This window comes from Ctenocephalides felis, unplaced genomic scaffold (assembly GCF_003426905.1).
Source record: "Ctenocephalides felis isolate EL2017-DRISC unplaced genomic scaffold, ASM342690v1 CF-g0.4_SCAFFOLD_03571, whole genome shotgun sequence".
NCBI lineage: Eukaryota > Metazoa > Arthropoda > Insecta > Siphonaptera > Pulicidae > Ctenocephalides > Ctenocephalides felis.
The window spans coordinates 62,783,846-62,801,232 of NW_020539725.1; the positions used below are offsets into that span (position 1 = coordinate 62,783,846).

The window sequence follows — 17,387 nt, forward strand, 5'->3', positions numbered from 1 at the left end:
AGCACTTATGATAGGATTCATTTATGACGTTTGTGCGTTTTTTAGGTTAGATTGTCTATTTATTTTAAAAGGTCTCAAAATTCTTAGTTCTTTTTCCATATATCGCAACTTCGAATTTGCAGGGTGTGACCTACAGGCGAGTAGCAGTCGTAAAAATTCAAGGAAAATTGGAAAATCTCGAGAAAATTATATGAACACACTTAACCGTTTATATACAATTTTATTCGTAATTTTATTCTGCATCTTTCGTACGAACAAAGTTTTTTCGTATCTTTTACGGTTTAGCTAGTATAGAGCAATCTGTGTGATTATTCAGTTTTTAGTATCATTTTATATGAGAAACATTACGTAGCATTAGTTATTTTAGGGCAGAATCAACCCTTAAATGTAATGGTCTTAAATTAGATATTAGATATTAATATATTGGTGAATGTTTTTTTTTCAGAATATCAGCATAGGAAAGGCTGTCAGCATGATCGAGAGCCCTGTGAAGGAGAAACACATAAGGGCTGCGATTATAGGTAAGAATTTATATTTATATATATATATATATATATATATTTTATTTATATATATATATATGTATGTATAATATATATTGAATAAATTTTGTTCGAATTGTAGTAGAGTCGGATTAGAAAAGTCCATATTGTGTTTTAAAGTATAAATATGCTCCGCAATCATTGTTTTAAATTGTCTCGGATTTTTTTAATTGTTTTATTTCAACGCACGAGACATCAGAATTCATTTTAGAAGTATGGTTTCTTCAGCAAAGTATCTTATTTTGATCCCTAGTATCCAAAAATTATATGTGCCTACGTGACCTTTAAATCGACCCGCCCTACTGTATATATATATATATATATATATGTGTGTGTGTTATTTTTCAGCCGAATAGGTAAAATTTTGTAAATCAAAATTACTATAAGTTTTGTCTTTTTTAAAATTATTATTTGAAAACACAAAACAATATTATTCTCTCGATGTTATGAGATCGGCTGTTGGTAATAAACTAAATCTGAGTCACATTAAACACGTGAAACCACTTGAGAACTGTGAAAAAGTGCTAATATATATATATATAATATATATATATATAATATATATGATACTTTGCTGAAGAAACCATACCTCTAAAATGAATTCTGATGTCTCCTGCGTTGAAATGAAACAATTCAAACAATCCAAGACAATTTAAAACAATGATTGCGGAGCATACTTTAAAACACTATATGGACTTTTCTAATCCGACTCTACTACAATTCGAACAAAATTTATTCAAACGAAGAATTATAGAAGGATCTTTTTTAACTATTTATAACAATAAAACGATAAATAAAAGGAATGAACTTAACACGCTGTGCGATACAAACCTCTTTCAAACAAAATTTCTCACAAAACAATAAAAACGTCGCGCAAAGGATTTGCAATTCGTTCCACACATGTGTAGAATCTTGGTAAAAATATTTTTTAAAAAGTCTTTTTTCCATTATTTCTTCAACCAGTCTACGAACAACCCACTATCTATTTGTGATTTTTTAAATTAGTATTTTTGGAAAATATTGTGTAATTACAAATTTAATGTTTATAATACATAGTGTAGTGCATTACCATATCCTGATACCATGGATTAATAAACTCTTCAAATTTAACACTAAGATTAACTAATTGTAAGTACTATTTACTCTTTTTGTTTTTTCTTTTCACTCCAATTCAATTGCTTTAGATTTCAATTTTATTTTTAGTTTACACTGAATGAAGGCTAGGATTATAGCCGAAATGCCCGATTACTAGACTTTGTTAATACATATGTAGAAATATTTTTTGCATTGTTAAATAATTCAGTAAACTAAACCAAAATGCGACATGCATAAGTTTAAAAAAATAATGTATATGCAATTTTGTCTTGTTGCGTTATTTATTAAACTCAATTATATAATTTCATCTGCCTAACACACACACACACACACATATATATATATATATATATACTAGCTGACCCGGCAAACGTTATTTTGCTATAAAAATTAATTCTAGTCTAATATTTTTAGTATAAAAATAACTCTATAGTTTTTTGCAAATATCTTAAAAAATTGTTTAAACATTTATTAAGTATTTTGCATTTATAACTACATAAAATTCTTTACAAAACTGCATAAAAAATATACAAAATTATAGTAAAATTTTGCTTAAAACTGCAACAAATTTACAATTAATAACTTGATGGTCAAACCAAACTGATAATTGTGGTTTTGTGGACTTTTATAGTTTTTTGCGAATATCTCGAAAATTTGTTTTAGCACTTATCTAATATTTTACATATCTAAAAAGGCTCTACCTTACTGCATTAATACAAATATACCATGTAATAGTAAAATTTTGCATAAAATTGCAATGAATTCACAATTAATAACTCGATGCTCAATCCTAACTTAATAGGCATCATAATCGTGGACACTTCTACAGTTTTTTGCGAATGTCTCGAAAAGTTGTTTTAGCACTTATTAAATATTTTACATTTTTAAAAATTATATAAAATTCTCTATAAAACTGCTTCAAAAAATATATACAATATTATAGTAAAATTTTGAATAAAATTGCAACAAATTTACAATTAATAACTCGATGATCAAATCGAACTTATTAGACATCATAATCGTGGACACTTACAGTTTTTTGCGAATATCTCGAAAATTTGTCGTAGCACATATTATATACTTTGCATGTCTAAAAAGAACATAAAATTCTCTAACATACTGCATTAAAAAAAACGTACCTTATAATAGTAAAATTTTTCATGAAATTGCAACGAATTTACAATTAATAACTCGATGGTCAAACCAAACTTAATGCATTATAATCTTGGGCATTACTATTTTTTTTTTTGCAAATATTTCGAAAATTTGTTTGGACACTAATACAATATTTAACATTTTTAAAATTTATATAAAATTCTCTACAAAACTGCATCATAAAATATATACCTAGATAAAGTAAAATTATGCATTATATTGCAATGAATATACTATTAATATTTTGATGGTTAAACCAATCTTGTTTTAGTAGGCACTAAAAACGTGGACACTTCTATAGTTTTTTGTAAATATCTTGAAAAATTGTTTAAACACTTATGAAATATCTTATATTTTTAAAAACTACGAAACGTATGGATTTAAAATAAATTTTTGAAAGAAAGAAATTTATGTTCTTATTGATGTTATGCCTGATTACTAGACTTTGTTAATACATATGTCAACTATTATCATACATATATATATATATATATATATATATAAATAATTTTTTTACTAGGTACATACCACTGTCGAGGCGGTTCTGCATTTTGGACAGTCATGTTAAGACAACCCTTGCTCGAACACAGAATTGTTGCCTGGAAGTTTTGTTATGTCTTACACAAGGTAAAAAAAATAATTAGAAAACTCTAAATTAATTTGTATATTTGATGCCATTTGTTTTATTTTTAGGTACTTCGTGAAGGTTTCCATCTGTGTTTACCAGGAGCCATTCGGCATAAGGAACTTATACTAAATGTTGGGAAGCTATGGGTAATAATAATAAAACATATGCTATAAGTAGAATTTCTTTGCTCCCAAGGGCTCAAATTCTTCCAAAGTAATAAAAGAAAATCTTGTAAAAGTTTTAGCTCTTAATATTAATATTTAGATAGTCCGCAATTCAATTCAAAAGTTTCGTATACTTTTAATTCAATTGCGGACGATCTAAATGTTAATATTAAGCGCTAAAACTTACAGAGAATTTTCTTTTATTATTTTGGAAGCATTTGAGCCCTTGGGAGCAAAGAAACTCGAAAATGTCGTCTTAATATATATATTTTATTTTTCAGGGTCATTTACAAGAAGGTTACGGAAAACTAATCCAGCTCTATTGTAATTTGATGTTAACAAAAATTGATTTTCATCATCGGAATCCGCACATGCCGGGAAATTTATTGTTGTCTTTTGAAGATTTAAATAAAATCTACGGAGAAGACATTAATAATTAGTAAGTGTTAATTAATAGTCAATATCAAGTTTATGATTGCCAATGACTTATTTTGTGTTTTCAGCTTTCAATTGTCGGTGGAGATATTTGATTACATGGATGATATATTGACTTTGCAGGAATCTAGTAAGTGGATGAAACTTAAAATTAGTAAAATTTAGTAAATGATCATTCAAACCAGATTTAGGACCTAAAATAAATCCTTGTGGCACGCCCAATGTTATCGTTAAATTGTCATAATTTTGCGTGTGCGGATACAATCTTTTATCCACGTTTTCGGAAACATGGATCAAGCGATTTGAATGGTTCCAAAAACATTCGATTGCTATTGATGGCGAGATGTGCTGATTAGTTTTTGGCAAAGGTAGATCCAGTGGTTACGGAGATACGGAGCAAGGAGTGCAGAAAGTAAAAATCGATGAGTTTTTGAGAGAACGGAGTATCCGATTTGCTGATTCAAAAAACATTCAATTCGTAATGACGGGGAGAAGTGGTGATTGGTTTTTGGCAAAGGCAGGTCCAGCCGTTTAGGAGATACGGAGCTAAATGTACCAAAGATGGCAGTTTTTGAGAGAACTAAGCATCCGATTTGAATGATTCAAAAAACATTCTGCTTGTTTTTACAAAAAAAATTATTTCAATTTTTTTTTAATTTTTTCAAAAATATTTTTTTTGTATATCGTAATCTTGCTTGTCCAAATGAACTCAAAGAACTTAAATAATGAGCAAGAACACGAAGAAAAAAAATCTGACAATTTAACGATAACTTTGGGCGTGCCACAAGGATTGATTTTAGGTCCTAACTTAATTTCGATGATTATTTAAGTTATTTAAATCTTACTTGTCCAATGAACTCAGAAGATTTAATTTAAAAATGAGCACGAACACGAGAAAAAAATTCTGACAATTTAACAATAACATTGGGCGTGCCACAAGGATCGATTTTAGGCCCAGAACTTAATTTCGAAGATTTTTTAAAGTATTTAAATCTTACTTGTCCAATGAAAACAAAGAATTTAATTAAATAATGAGCACGAACTCGAGAAAAAAATCTAACAATTTTACGATAACATTGGGCGTGCCACAAGGATCGATTTTAGGTCCTAACATAATTTCGATGATTTTTTAAAGTATTTAAATCATACTTATGTAATTGAACTCAAAGGGTTTAATTAAATATTAGGCACGAAAACGAGAAATAATTTTAGTCTAATAAACGAGAACATTGGGTGTGCCATAAGGATCAATTTTAGGTCCTAAATATAATTTTGAAGATTTTTAGGGTATTTAAATTAAACAAATTTAAATAAAACTTTAAACTCAAAGCGTTTAATTAAATATTGAGCTCGAACACGAGAAAAAAATATTATGACAATTTAACGAGTACTTTGGGCGTGCCACAAGGATTGACTTTAGGACCTAAATCAAATTTGAACGAGTATTTGGGCTATTTAAATCATACTTGTGTAATTGAACTCAAAGGATTTAATTAAATGAGCACGAACACGAGAAATAATTCTAACGTGAAGATTGGGTGTGCCAAAAGGATCGATTTTAGGACCTAACCAAATTTGGATGAGTATTTAGGCTATTTAAATCATACTTGCATAATTAAACTTAAAGGATTTAATTAAATATTGAGCACGAGCACGAGAAATATTTTCTGACAAATTACCGAGAATATTGGGCGTACCACAAGGATCAATTTTAGGTCCTAACTTAATTTCGATGATTTTTTAAAGTATTTAATCTACTTGTCCAATGAACTCAAAAGATTTAATTAAATAATGAGCACGATTTCGAAAAAAAATATTATGACAATTTTGAGAAATGTATTTTTTTACAATTTAACGGTAACATTAGGGGTGCCACAAGGATCGATCATAGGGTTTCTTTTGTTTCTTATCTACATAAAAGATTTACTTTGATAAACGGCCGTCCATTAATCACGTGATCGTTTTTTTTAAGAATTTTTGGACCACTGCTTTTGGTGATATTCAAAATTACTCCTTCTCCCCCCACCAAACATCACGTGAATTTTTAGTTACGAGAAAAAATTGTAAAATATTTGATTTTTCTTGAAAATGTTTGGATTTTTTTTTAAATCAGGACAAAAATAAATGCACTTGATATCTTACTGAACTCACCACGTGATATTTCGTGATTTTTGTCAAACGCTCTTTTCCCCTTAAAAACCCCACGTGATTATTGGACGCGCCCTAACAAGAACAATGGGCGTTCCCTAAGGATCAATCATAAGGCCTCCTTTATTCTTATCTACATTAAAGATTTACTTTATAAAATTAAATAAATAAATCAGTTGGAATACAGCACAGTATATAATTCGTTATATTAATATATTAAATGTGTCGATAATGTATGTTATTAGTTCATTTAAATTTTTGCAGTTATAAACAGTCTCAACAATGTGTCTTCGATGACAAGTACTGGACAATGTCGTCTAGCTCCTCTGATACCATGTATACAGGTATATCAAAAATTATTGTAATAAATTAATTTGTGTACATAACAGAAAAATGTTCTGGCAAGGCCATGTTACGCTCATTTGTATACATTATGCTGCTGAATCATACTGAATACTGTCAAAATGTTATGTATTTGCTGTTCATTCAAGCGTTTTACACATAAACTGCAACGTCACTCGTATGTTATGAAGCCGAGTCAGAAAGACCCTGTTATCTAAGATCGTTTTTTTGACATTTGTGCGGTTTCTAGGTTAGGTTTTCTATCTGACAACCTGAGAAACACGTCTGACTGCACAACAACCACATGGTTTTTGTCAATATTTATTATTTAAAGCTCTTCATAACATGGCCTTGCCGTAACATTGGTCAGTTATGCGGCAGAATCGGTCCAATAGACTTAAATGAAATTATTTTAAATATTTTACAATACCATCAATTTTTTTTTCTTAGGATTCAAACCAGCTCTACGATTTCTCAGTGAAGCTTCTATTCAAGTTGCACTCGTTTTTGCAACCAGACACCCTCAGTGGACATCGTGACAGATTTCAGAAACAGTTTGTTAAACTGAAAGAGTTCTACAACAAGGCCAGGGACTACGAGTACTTTGCAAGGCTTATAAAGATACCCAGATTGCCCAAAGTGGGTAAAACTGTCATAACTAAACCACATTATAATGATTAAATTTTTATTATTAAATCATGAGTCCTTTATTATTTTTTACAGAGGCCCCCGAATTTTCTAGAACTGAATGGTCTGGGCACCTACATTACACCGGTTGTCGAGGTGAGGCAACCAGAACCTGAACCCGAGGAACCTGTGCGAGAGGAGGTTTTGCTGGATGTCTCTTCGGAACCTGCTCCACCAATTCAGCAGGATGCTGATTTGCACGATTTGATTCGGGAGAGGAACGCACTTATACACGAGCTGCAGGGGGAAATTGCTAGATTAAAGTAAGTAAATGGATAAGATTTCATTCATAAACTAGTGGTGTATGGCATCGTGCCTTAAGGCAAATTTGCTGGAACTTTCCGTACCGTAATGAAATAATCGAGAATTTTTAAAGGTTTTCAAATATATTATTACAAATACTCTGTAACTTTTATTATTTTTGCATTATCTTGTTATATATGAGCAAATCAAATGTAAATCATAAATCATAAATCAATTTATCTCCAGAACATTAACAATCGTCATTTCATTTCGAATTCAATTTCAAAAAAAAAAAAATAGTTGCCTAATTTAAACAAGAAGTGAAAAAGTGCTCCCATATAGTCACAGTCTAAACGCATTTGCAAATAATTCTGTGCGACACTTTCACTTATACCGCGCTTAGCTCGGCGGCATTTTCACATTTTTCAATAGTTTTCTCACGAAATTGGAAAAGTTGTATTGCTCCAATGCATAAACAGTCTAAACGCACTTGGTTAAACATTTGTACCAGAGTGGCGCTTAGACTGTGCTTAGCCTAAGCAATTTTTTGAATTTTTGTATTTAGTATTTTTCATCATCAACTGTATTTTATCAGATATGAAAATAAAAGGGACTCTACTGACTATATATATATATATATATATATATATATATATATTGCATTATATGAACTGACGTGCAAACTGAAATACTCGTCTGCTCGTCAGTAATGTCCCTTTCATAGATTTTAGCTTTTGCTCGTCAGTAGAGTCCCTTTTTTAATTCTGGATTTGTTTGCTCGTCTGTAGAGTCCCTTTTATTAATTCTCTATCCTTTTGCTCGCCAGTAGAGTCCCTCTTATAATTCCAGATTAGTTTGCTCGTCAGTAAAGTCCCTTTTTTATTTCTAGATTAAGTTTGCTCGTCAGTAGAGTCCCTTTTTTAATTCTAGATTAAGTTTGCTCGTCAGTAGAGTCCCTTTTTTAATTCTAGATTAGTTTGCTCGTCAGTAGAGTCCCTTTTTTATTTCTACATTGGTTTGCTCGTTAGTAGAGTCCCTTTTTTAATACTACATTAGATTGCTTGTCAGTAGAGTCCCTTTTTTAATTCTAGATTAGTTTGCTCGTCACTAGAGTCCCTTTTTTAATTTTAGGTTAGTTTGGCCGTCAGTAGAGTTTTTTTTTAATTCTAGATTAGTTTGGTCGTCAGTAGAGTTTTTTTTTCAATTCTAGAGTAGTTTGCTCGTCAGTAGAGTCCCTTTTTTAATACTAGATTAGTTTGGTCGTCAGTAGAGTTTTTTTTTTAATTCTAGATTAGTTTGCTCGTGAGTAGAGTCCCTTTTATTAATTCTCTATCCTTTTGCTCGCCAGTAGAGTCCCTCTTTTAATTCTAGATTAGTTTGCTCGTCAGTAGAGTCCCTTTTTCAATTATAGATTGGTTTGCTCGTCACTAGAGTCCCTTTTATTAATTCTCTATTCTTTTGCTCGTCAGTAGAGTCCCTTTTTTAGTTCTAGAGTAGTTTGCTTGTCAGTAGAGTCGCTTTTATTAATTCTCTATCCTTTTGCTCGTCAGTAGAGTCCCTTATTTATTTCTAGATTAGATTGCTCGTCAGTAGAGTCCTTTTTTTAATACTAAAAATGCGGACATACAAAACATACACACATCCATTTAGTTTCTGAGGTATGCCCCTTAAAAATGTTCAGAAACCTTCGAAACGTCGAGAAATGCAAAAATTTTCATTTTCGATTTTCGGCCCATACTGTAACTACTCTAAAGGAAGTTAAAAACTAGTTAGTCTTTATGGTTTGTTTGTTGTTTTTTTAGTGCCCAATTAAATCAATTAATGGCCAACGCAAGGGCCAGGACGGAAGCAATGCAAAGTCAGTTTGAACAATTGCAGGCCAGATTGATTGTTGCCGAGCAACAATTGGAGATGGAGCAGAAGGCCAAGAAGGAAATGGAGGATATAGTTGCTGTATCGCAGAAGGAAGGTAAATGAATCAGTAAATATTACTTAACTTATTCTGCCTTATACAATAGCGTTGTCATGACAACGCTATCTTATGCTTGTATATTGGTAGTGAAAATGTCTACCTATGCAAGGAAGAATGTTATGATAACAGAAAACCACATGGTGCAGTTATCATAAGATTTTTAACTTCCCAAAGGAGAAGTTTATGTTTTCATTAAAAAATCCGAATTGCTAATTTTATGTTTTCTCGACGTTTCAAGCCATTCTGAATCGAATGAGACCAAATTTGGAAAAAGTATGTGTGTGTGTGTGTGTGAACAGATTTTTTGCCGTAAATCGACGTTTTCTCGAAAACGGCTGGACCGATTTCAAAAATTTAAAAGCCACTCGATGTATGTCAGTTTTGTGGGACGATCGGCCAAGCCGTTTTTTTATAAATCGCAGAATAGTGAAAAATTTTCGTCTACGTTTTAACCCGCAATTCTGAATCGATTTTGAAAATTCAAAAATCGTTCGAAAGATATTGGTTGGGAATCGTGCTGATTAGTTTTTGGTAGAGATCGGCCGGGCCGTTTTCTTGTAATAAAGTTTAAAAAAAAAAATCGACGATTTTTATGATTATTTTTTTGACGTTAGATACTATAGTCTTCTAGATTATACTAAAATATTACGGCCCTACGACAACTGGTTTAGCTTTAAAAATTCGTCAAAGTTTGCAAAAATTGGTATCGTTTTTTTGGCATTTGTCAAAATTAAAACTTTCATCGACGTTTTCTCAAAAATGCCTGAACCGATTTCAGAAATTTAAAAGCTATTTGATGTATTTCGATGAGCACTATCGTTTGTCAGTTTTGTGCGACGATCTGCAAAGCCGTTTCTTTGTAATTTGAAAAAAAGTGTTAAACTTTTTGTTCACATTTATGCTCATCCTACCTAACCGATTTTAAAAAATCAAAAACTGTTCGAAATATATTAGTTGGGAATGGTACTGATTAATTTTAGTTGAAAATCTACTTTTTTTGGCGATATACATCATGGTCTTATAGAACTTACTGTAATATTACGGCCTTACGACAAGTAGTTTAATTTTAAAAATTCATCAAAGTTTAAGAAAATGAGTAGTATTTTTGACGTTTGTTAAAATTGAAATTGGACGATTTTACTTGGTATAACGATAGAGTACTTGGTTTTAATGAACTTATCAAGCCATTAAAGTCCTATGGAAACTGGTTCAATTATAACAATTGTTGATTTCTGAAAATTTACTTTTAGAAAATGCACCGTGTCAAAGTGTACGCTCGTTTTCAATTATGTATAATAAATCTACTCACAATACTTTTAATCACTCATAAATTAATTTAGTTTTATTGATTAAGTCGATTATTTACACATATCGGGAAGTTCATGTAACTTGCCTCAAGGCTAAATACCAAACCAACTAGTTCTTGCTGTGTTTATATATAAAATACGCTTGATCGCACAGCAAATAGATAAATATTTTCACAGTTTCACTAACAAGAAACAAGCATAAAATAAGACAATGCTATTTTATGAGGCAGAATTGCCCGGTAAGTGTTTAGACATCATAACCGTTTTATTTTCTATTTTCAGTTTCAGCAAAGGCTGAAGAGTTGGAAAGAAAGTCCGCGATGCAGGAGGAAAAATTCCAACGGTTGAAAGAATTGTACACGAATATTAGGGATGAGCATGTCAATCTGTTGAGACAGGTAAGAAAATTTAAGATGTTCTTGTATAAAATTATTCTTTTAAGTTAACTTCCCGTAGAGTAGGTTATAGTAATGGGCCAAAAATTAAAAATGAAATTTTTTGAATTTCTTCGCGTTTCAGTGGTGGAGCGCGTTCCATAAATAACTAAATGTATATTTAATTAAAACTCAATACTTTTCTATTCTGCGATGATTTATTAAACATCGATCTATAATAATATATGAGTTTATATTCATACATTCTTTTGTTTCTTTATTAAAAATGTCATGGTAACCTTAATCTAATTTGGAGCAAATTTGCTCCAAGGGTTTCTGAACATTTCGGCGTGACTCAGAAAAAGTAGATGTGTGTGTGTGTGTTTTTTATAGCATTTATGCATTCCAGACTGGGTCTTTTGTCTGGGTATGTCAGATTCAATACCGCCCTGATATAATACCAACCAAAACCTAAATGGAAACCACATAAGGCATTACTTCGTGGGGGGAGGATCTAGAATGTTGTCATTCCTACACTGATTTTATACTTGTCTTTGAAATGAGCGAAGTCCCAAGGATATATGTGCATGTGTGGGTTTGTGTGTGTGTCTGCTGATAAGGAGACGTGTCGATTAGTTTTTGGAAAAGGCAGGTCCAGCCGTTTCGGAGATACGGAGTAAAGAGTGCAGAAAATACAAATCGTGTTTTTGAGAGAACGGAGTATCCGATTTGAATAATTCAAAAAACATTCAATTCGTAATAACAAGGAGAAGTGGTGATTAGTTTTTTGCAAAGGCAGGTCTAGACGTTTCGGAGATGCCGAGCTAAATGTGCAAAAAATGGCAGTTTTTGAGAGAACTAAGCATCCGATTTGAATGACTCAAAAAACTCTTTGCTTGTGTTGTAAAAGCAATTAGTTTTTGGGATTATTTTTTTTATTTTCCGTAGGGTAAGTTATAGTAATCGCAAAAAAAACGAAAATGAAAATTTTTATATATCTTCACGTTTAAGAGGTTTCTGAACATTTTGTCATACCTCCGAAAAAATGTATGTATGTAGTATGAATGTATAAAGATTTTGCGAACACGGATCAACCGATTTGAATAATTCAAAAAACATTCGATTTCTATCGATAAGAAGACGTGTTGATTAGTTTTTAGCAAAGACAGGTCTAGTCGTTTCGGAGATACGGGGCAAAAAGGGACAAAAACTAGACCAAATCAGATATGCAGCGCGAACGCTTACAAAAAAATGTTCAATATTTTCAAAAAAAAAAAATCAAAATACAGAAAAATCTAAAAATAAAAAAAACAAATTTTTCGCAAAAGTCAAATTTTTTCAAAATTTCTCAAAATTCTAATTTTTTCAAAGTTTTGTAAAGTTTTTTCGGTGCGGGAGGTTCTGGTAGTTTGCCTTAAGGCACGATGCCATACACCACTAGTTTAAATAATATTATTATTATCTTATTCTAATATTGTTATTTTGTTATATTTTATTGTTTTTTTAGTATTATTTTATTATTCGGAAATTTTATTTATATTATTTATTAATTTTATTTTTATTATTATTTGCTTTTATTTTATATTAAATCATCATACAACGGATATTATTTTCATGTAAATTCTAGCCTTTGCACTCTTATTTATTTAAATTTATGTTATTATTTATCATTATTGCTAGATGTTAACTATTTAACAGTTGTAATAAATATTGTAATTAAAAAAAAAAAACTAGTTTATTCCAAAGTTATTTTTTTTTCAAAAAAAATTTTTTTTTTGTATATCTAAAACAATTCGGATTTTAAAGTTTAAAGTTCTAAAGCTTACTTATATACTTTAAATAAATAATTTTAACTTTTCAATTCAGTTTATATAATTCTTATAAATATTGGACAATGTTACAATATTCATAATAAACATTTTTATTCCTCGAACATTTTGTTACGGTACGGGAAGTTCCAGCAATTTTTCTTAACTAGTTTGTTATTTTTACAGAAAGCAGACGTCGACAAACAATTAGCAGTGATCGTCAGGGAAAAGGCACAACTCGAAGAGGGTCAGAGGCTGGTAGAGGACAAAAGTCAACAGCAGAGTGCTGGTAAGTTTTGCTAAACTATTACTAACCCCAGACATGAATAATATCATTGCATGTTAATATACTTATATTAGTTTATAGCATGTTAAATGTACTAACTATCTTTGCATGGTCCTATACTAACATTCTAGAACTGCATGCCAAACTTACCGCCCTCCAATCCCAATACGAAGAAGTCTCCCGGTACAAAGAAACCACCGAGAAGTCCTTACAAATCCTCCAAGTCCAGTCCCAGGAACAACTGGACGAAAACCAACAGCTCAACAAATCCATCCAGAACCTCCAACAACAAAACGAAATCCTGTCCGAAATCAAAACCCAATACGAAGACCTCACCAAATCCTACTCGGACTTAACCAAAGACAAATCCCAAATCGAACTTTTGAACCAAGAACTTCAACACAAGAACCAGAGTCTCCAAAACGATCTCCTGGTAACCAGGAATGATGTGGAGGCTCTGAAGAAGATTCAGGAGTGCATCGAGAATGAGAAGGTGGAGTTGGTTGTTCGGGTGGATAAGTTGATGGAGAATTGTTTGAAGGTGGAGAAGGATAATGATGATTTGAAGGCGAGAGAGAAGGAGTTTTGTGAGACGTTTCAGGAGAGGAAGAAAGTGTACGATGAGCAGTGTGCTGAGATGGTACGCAGGATCCATATGCTGGAGGAGAGCTTGAGGGAAAAGAAGAGGGAATATTTTGGTAGTAATAATAGATATATTAAATTTTTAACTAAATAGCTAATAGCGGTTGATTAAGTCAATTGTTACGCATGCCACTTAAAGGTTTTACTATTTTTATCTAGCTGTATGAAACAGGATTCTGCAAAACCTCCCTGCAAAATGCTAGATTTTACAACTAACTGGCATTTATAAAGAAACTAGTGGTGTATGGCATCGCGCCTTAAGGCAAATCGCTGGTACTTCCCGTACCGTAATGAAATATTCGAGAAATTTTAAACGTGTTCTAATATATTATTCCACATTATTTTTACTATCTTGTTATATCTGAGCAAGTCAAATCTAAATGATAAATCAATTTATCTCCAGAACATTAACAATCGTCATTTCATTTCGAATTTAATTTCAAAAAATAAATAGTTGCATAATTTACACAAAATTGAAAAAGTGCTCCCGTATAGTCACAGTCTAAACGCATTTGCAAATAATTCTGTGCGACAGTTTCACTTATATTGTGCTTAGCTTGGCGGCATTTATAAGAACTAAACTGATTGTTGTTGAATTGAGGAGGCTACATTTTAATATATCTTGTTTTATACTTTTGGACCGGTTCGATTTTTATTTATTTGTTTATAACTTCTAAACAAATTGTCCGATTGTTTTGCAATATCCAGCAAATTTATAGCCAAATAAATTATCTACAACTTTTATGAATAACAAAATGTTCTATCTCCTATTCTTTTATCCAAAATTTATATTTAAAAAAATTGTTTTTAAATTATGCAAAATCAATATATCTTACTTTATAGTTTTGGACCAGCTAGATTTTAATTTATTTATTTATAACTTTTAAACGATTTGTCCGAGTGTTTTGCAATATTCAGCAAATTTATAGCCAATTAAATAATCTACCACTTTTATTAATAACAAAATGTTGTATCTCATATCTTTTTACCCAAAATTTGCAATGAAACAGGTTGTTGTTAAATTTTGGAGGTTGCATTAGTATATCTTGCTTCACACTTTTGGACCAGCTCGATTTTTATTTATTTATTTATAACTTCAAAACGAAATGTCCCACCATTTTGCAATATTCAGCAAATTTATAGCCAATTAAATTATCTACAATTTCTATTAACAACAAAAATTGGTATCTCTTGTCTTTTTATCAAAAATTTACATTTAAAAAGGTAGTTCCTTAAATTTGGTGGTCACATCGTACTCATATATCTTACTCTGTCACTCTACACTGTCAGGAATATGTTGCTCTTTTTCGCACTAGTGTTTTATATATCTCTCTCTGATTTTCTCACTATATACTGTTGTCTCTTTTACGCATCAAAACAGACTCTATATTATATCGCGACTTAAGAAGTTTTACTTCAAAAATAAAATTCTATTTTACTAATTAATACATCGCCAACCTAAAAAGTTCTACTTCAAAATTCAAATGTAAATCATAAATCAATCAATTTATCTCCAGAACATTAACAATCGTCATTTCATTTCGAATTCAATTTCAAAAAAATAGTTTAGTTGCCTAATTCACATAAAATTGAAAAAGTGCTCCCGTATAGTCACAGTCTAAACGCATTTGCAAATAATTCTGTGCGACATTTTCACTTATATTGTGCTTAGTTTGGCGGCATTTTCACATTTTTCAATAGTTTTCACAAAATTGGAAAAGTGCTCCAGTACATAAACAGTCTAAACGCACTTGGGTAAACATTTGTACCAGAGTGGCGCTTACACTGTGCTTAGCCTGGGTGATTTTTTGAATTTTTTGAACGAAAATATTTTTTAATATTAGCAATTATTATGTTGAAACAAGCAGAAAGTACTTCGAATCATTTAAATCAGGCGCTTAGTTCTTCCAAAAACTGCCATTTTTTTAACATTTAGCTCTGTATCTTTGAAATGGCTAGGCCTGCCTTTGCCAAAAACTCTAATAACCACTTCTCCCAATCATTACAAATTGAATGTTTTTTAGATCATTCAAATCGGTTGATCCGTGCGCCCGAAAACGCGGACCATAAAATATTTTTGAAATTTTGGATTGAAAATTCAAAAAATTAGCCAGGCTAAGCACATTGTAAGCGCCACTCTGGTACAAATGTTTACCCAAGTGCGTTTAGACTGTTTATGTACTGGAGCACTTTTCCAATTTTGTGAAAACTATTGAAAAATGTGAAAATGCCGCCAAACTAAGCACAATATAAGTGAAAATGTCGCACAGAATTATTTGCAAATGCGTTTAGACTGTGACTATACGGGAGCACTTTTTCAATTTTGTATAAATTATTGTGCAACTATTTTTTTTGAAATTGAATTCGAAATGAAATGACGACTGTTAATATACTGGAGATAAATTGATTTATGATTTACATTTGATTTGCTCAGATATAAAAAACAAGATAGCAAAAATGTTGAAAGTTACAGTATTTGTAATAATATACACCTAAGTTTGTTTTTACACGGTCTTTTTGTACACGGTTTTGATATAACACGGTTTGAAAATTGAATATTTTAAATTTTTTTACACGATTTGATTCCATTTAGCACGATTTGAAATTTTATGTACTTAATTTTTTTTTTTGTTAAATTTAATTTTTGCGAAGTATGTTCATATCACAAAAAAGTATTTATGAAAGAAAAAAGTCTGAAACCATCGATAGTATCGATAGTTTGCGAATACTAGCTTAAAGATTTAAGTGAATTCCCCTTTAGCGCGTACAAACAATTTTTACTGGTCAAAGCAAATGTGAATAGCACTAATTTAGGGGAATTATTATTCAATCAAATAAACATGAATTCTTGTTTTTCACTAATTTTAATAGGTTTTAGAGAGTAGGACAAATCACCCATTTTTGTATAAGATCAATGTCTTTTTTACAGGTTTTTTTTTTACACGGCTTCTTCTGGAACCAATCTCCGTGTAAAAACAGACTTAGGTGTATTTGAAAACGTTTGAAATTTCTCGAATATTTCATTATGGTACGGTTCCAGCAATTTGCCTTAAGGCACGATGCCATACACCACTAGTTTATTTTATTAATGCTAGTTAGTTGTAAAATCTATCTTTGCCCTATGTGCAAGCTTTGTAATTAATAATAACAATTAATATAATATTTATTTAATTATTTAATAGTCTGTTTGCTTATTAATGTTTTAATTATTTGCACGATTAACATTTATATTGCATGTGGTGTGTAAATACTAAAAACACAACTTACAATTTTTTGTATAAATAATAATTGCAGTACTAAAATAAATATTATTTTTCCTAGATTTAAGTGTAAAATACGAAGCTTTGCTAAAAGAAATGGCTGAACTGAAAACCACACAAAGCGATATCAACAGCAAACACTTGTTGGAGATTCAAGAGCTGAGGAAACAGTGCGAAGACATCAGGGAAGAAAAAATGGTAAGAATATAAATTATAATAATAGATATAAATGATTTTTTTTTTTAATTACAATATTTATTACAACTGTTAAATAGTTAACATCTAGCAATAATGATAAA

At 30.8% G+C, this 17,387-nt stretch overlaps 1 protein-coding gene across 1 annotated transcript in view; it reads left to right on the forward strand.

Moving 5' to 3' along the window:
• Positions 1–17,387, forward strand: part of LOC113386460 (huntingtin-interacting protein 1-like) — a 54,688-nt gene that overhangs the window by 23,287 nt on the left and 14,014 nt on the right. Inside the window, exons 2-14 of the mRNA XM_026624241.1 lie at positions 446–521; positions 3,313–3,419; positions 3,486–3,566; positions 3,866–4,023; positions 4,088–4,149; positions 6,432–6,511; positions 6,960–7,148; positions 7,233–7,459; positions 9,242–9,408; positions 11,001–11,116; positions 13,087–13,189; positions 13,318–13,884; positions 17,150–17,286. Coding sequence (XP_026480026.1) covers positions 446–521; positions 3,313–3,419; positions 3,486–3,566; positions 3,866–4,023; positions 4,088–4,149; positions 6,432–6,511; positions 6,960–7,148; positions 7,233–7,459; positions 9,242–9,408; positions 11,001–11,116; positions 13,087–13,189; positions 13,318–13,884; positions 17,150–17,286 — 2,070 coding nt within the window. The remainder of the gene's footprint in view (positions 1–445; positions 522–3,312; positions 3,420–3,485; positions 3,567–3,865; positions 4,024–4,087; positions 4,150–6,431; positions 6,512–6,959; positions 7,149–7,232; positions 7,460–9,241; positions 9,409–11,000; positions 11,117–13,086; positions 13,190–13,317; positions 13,885–17,149; positions 17,287–17,387) is intronic.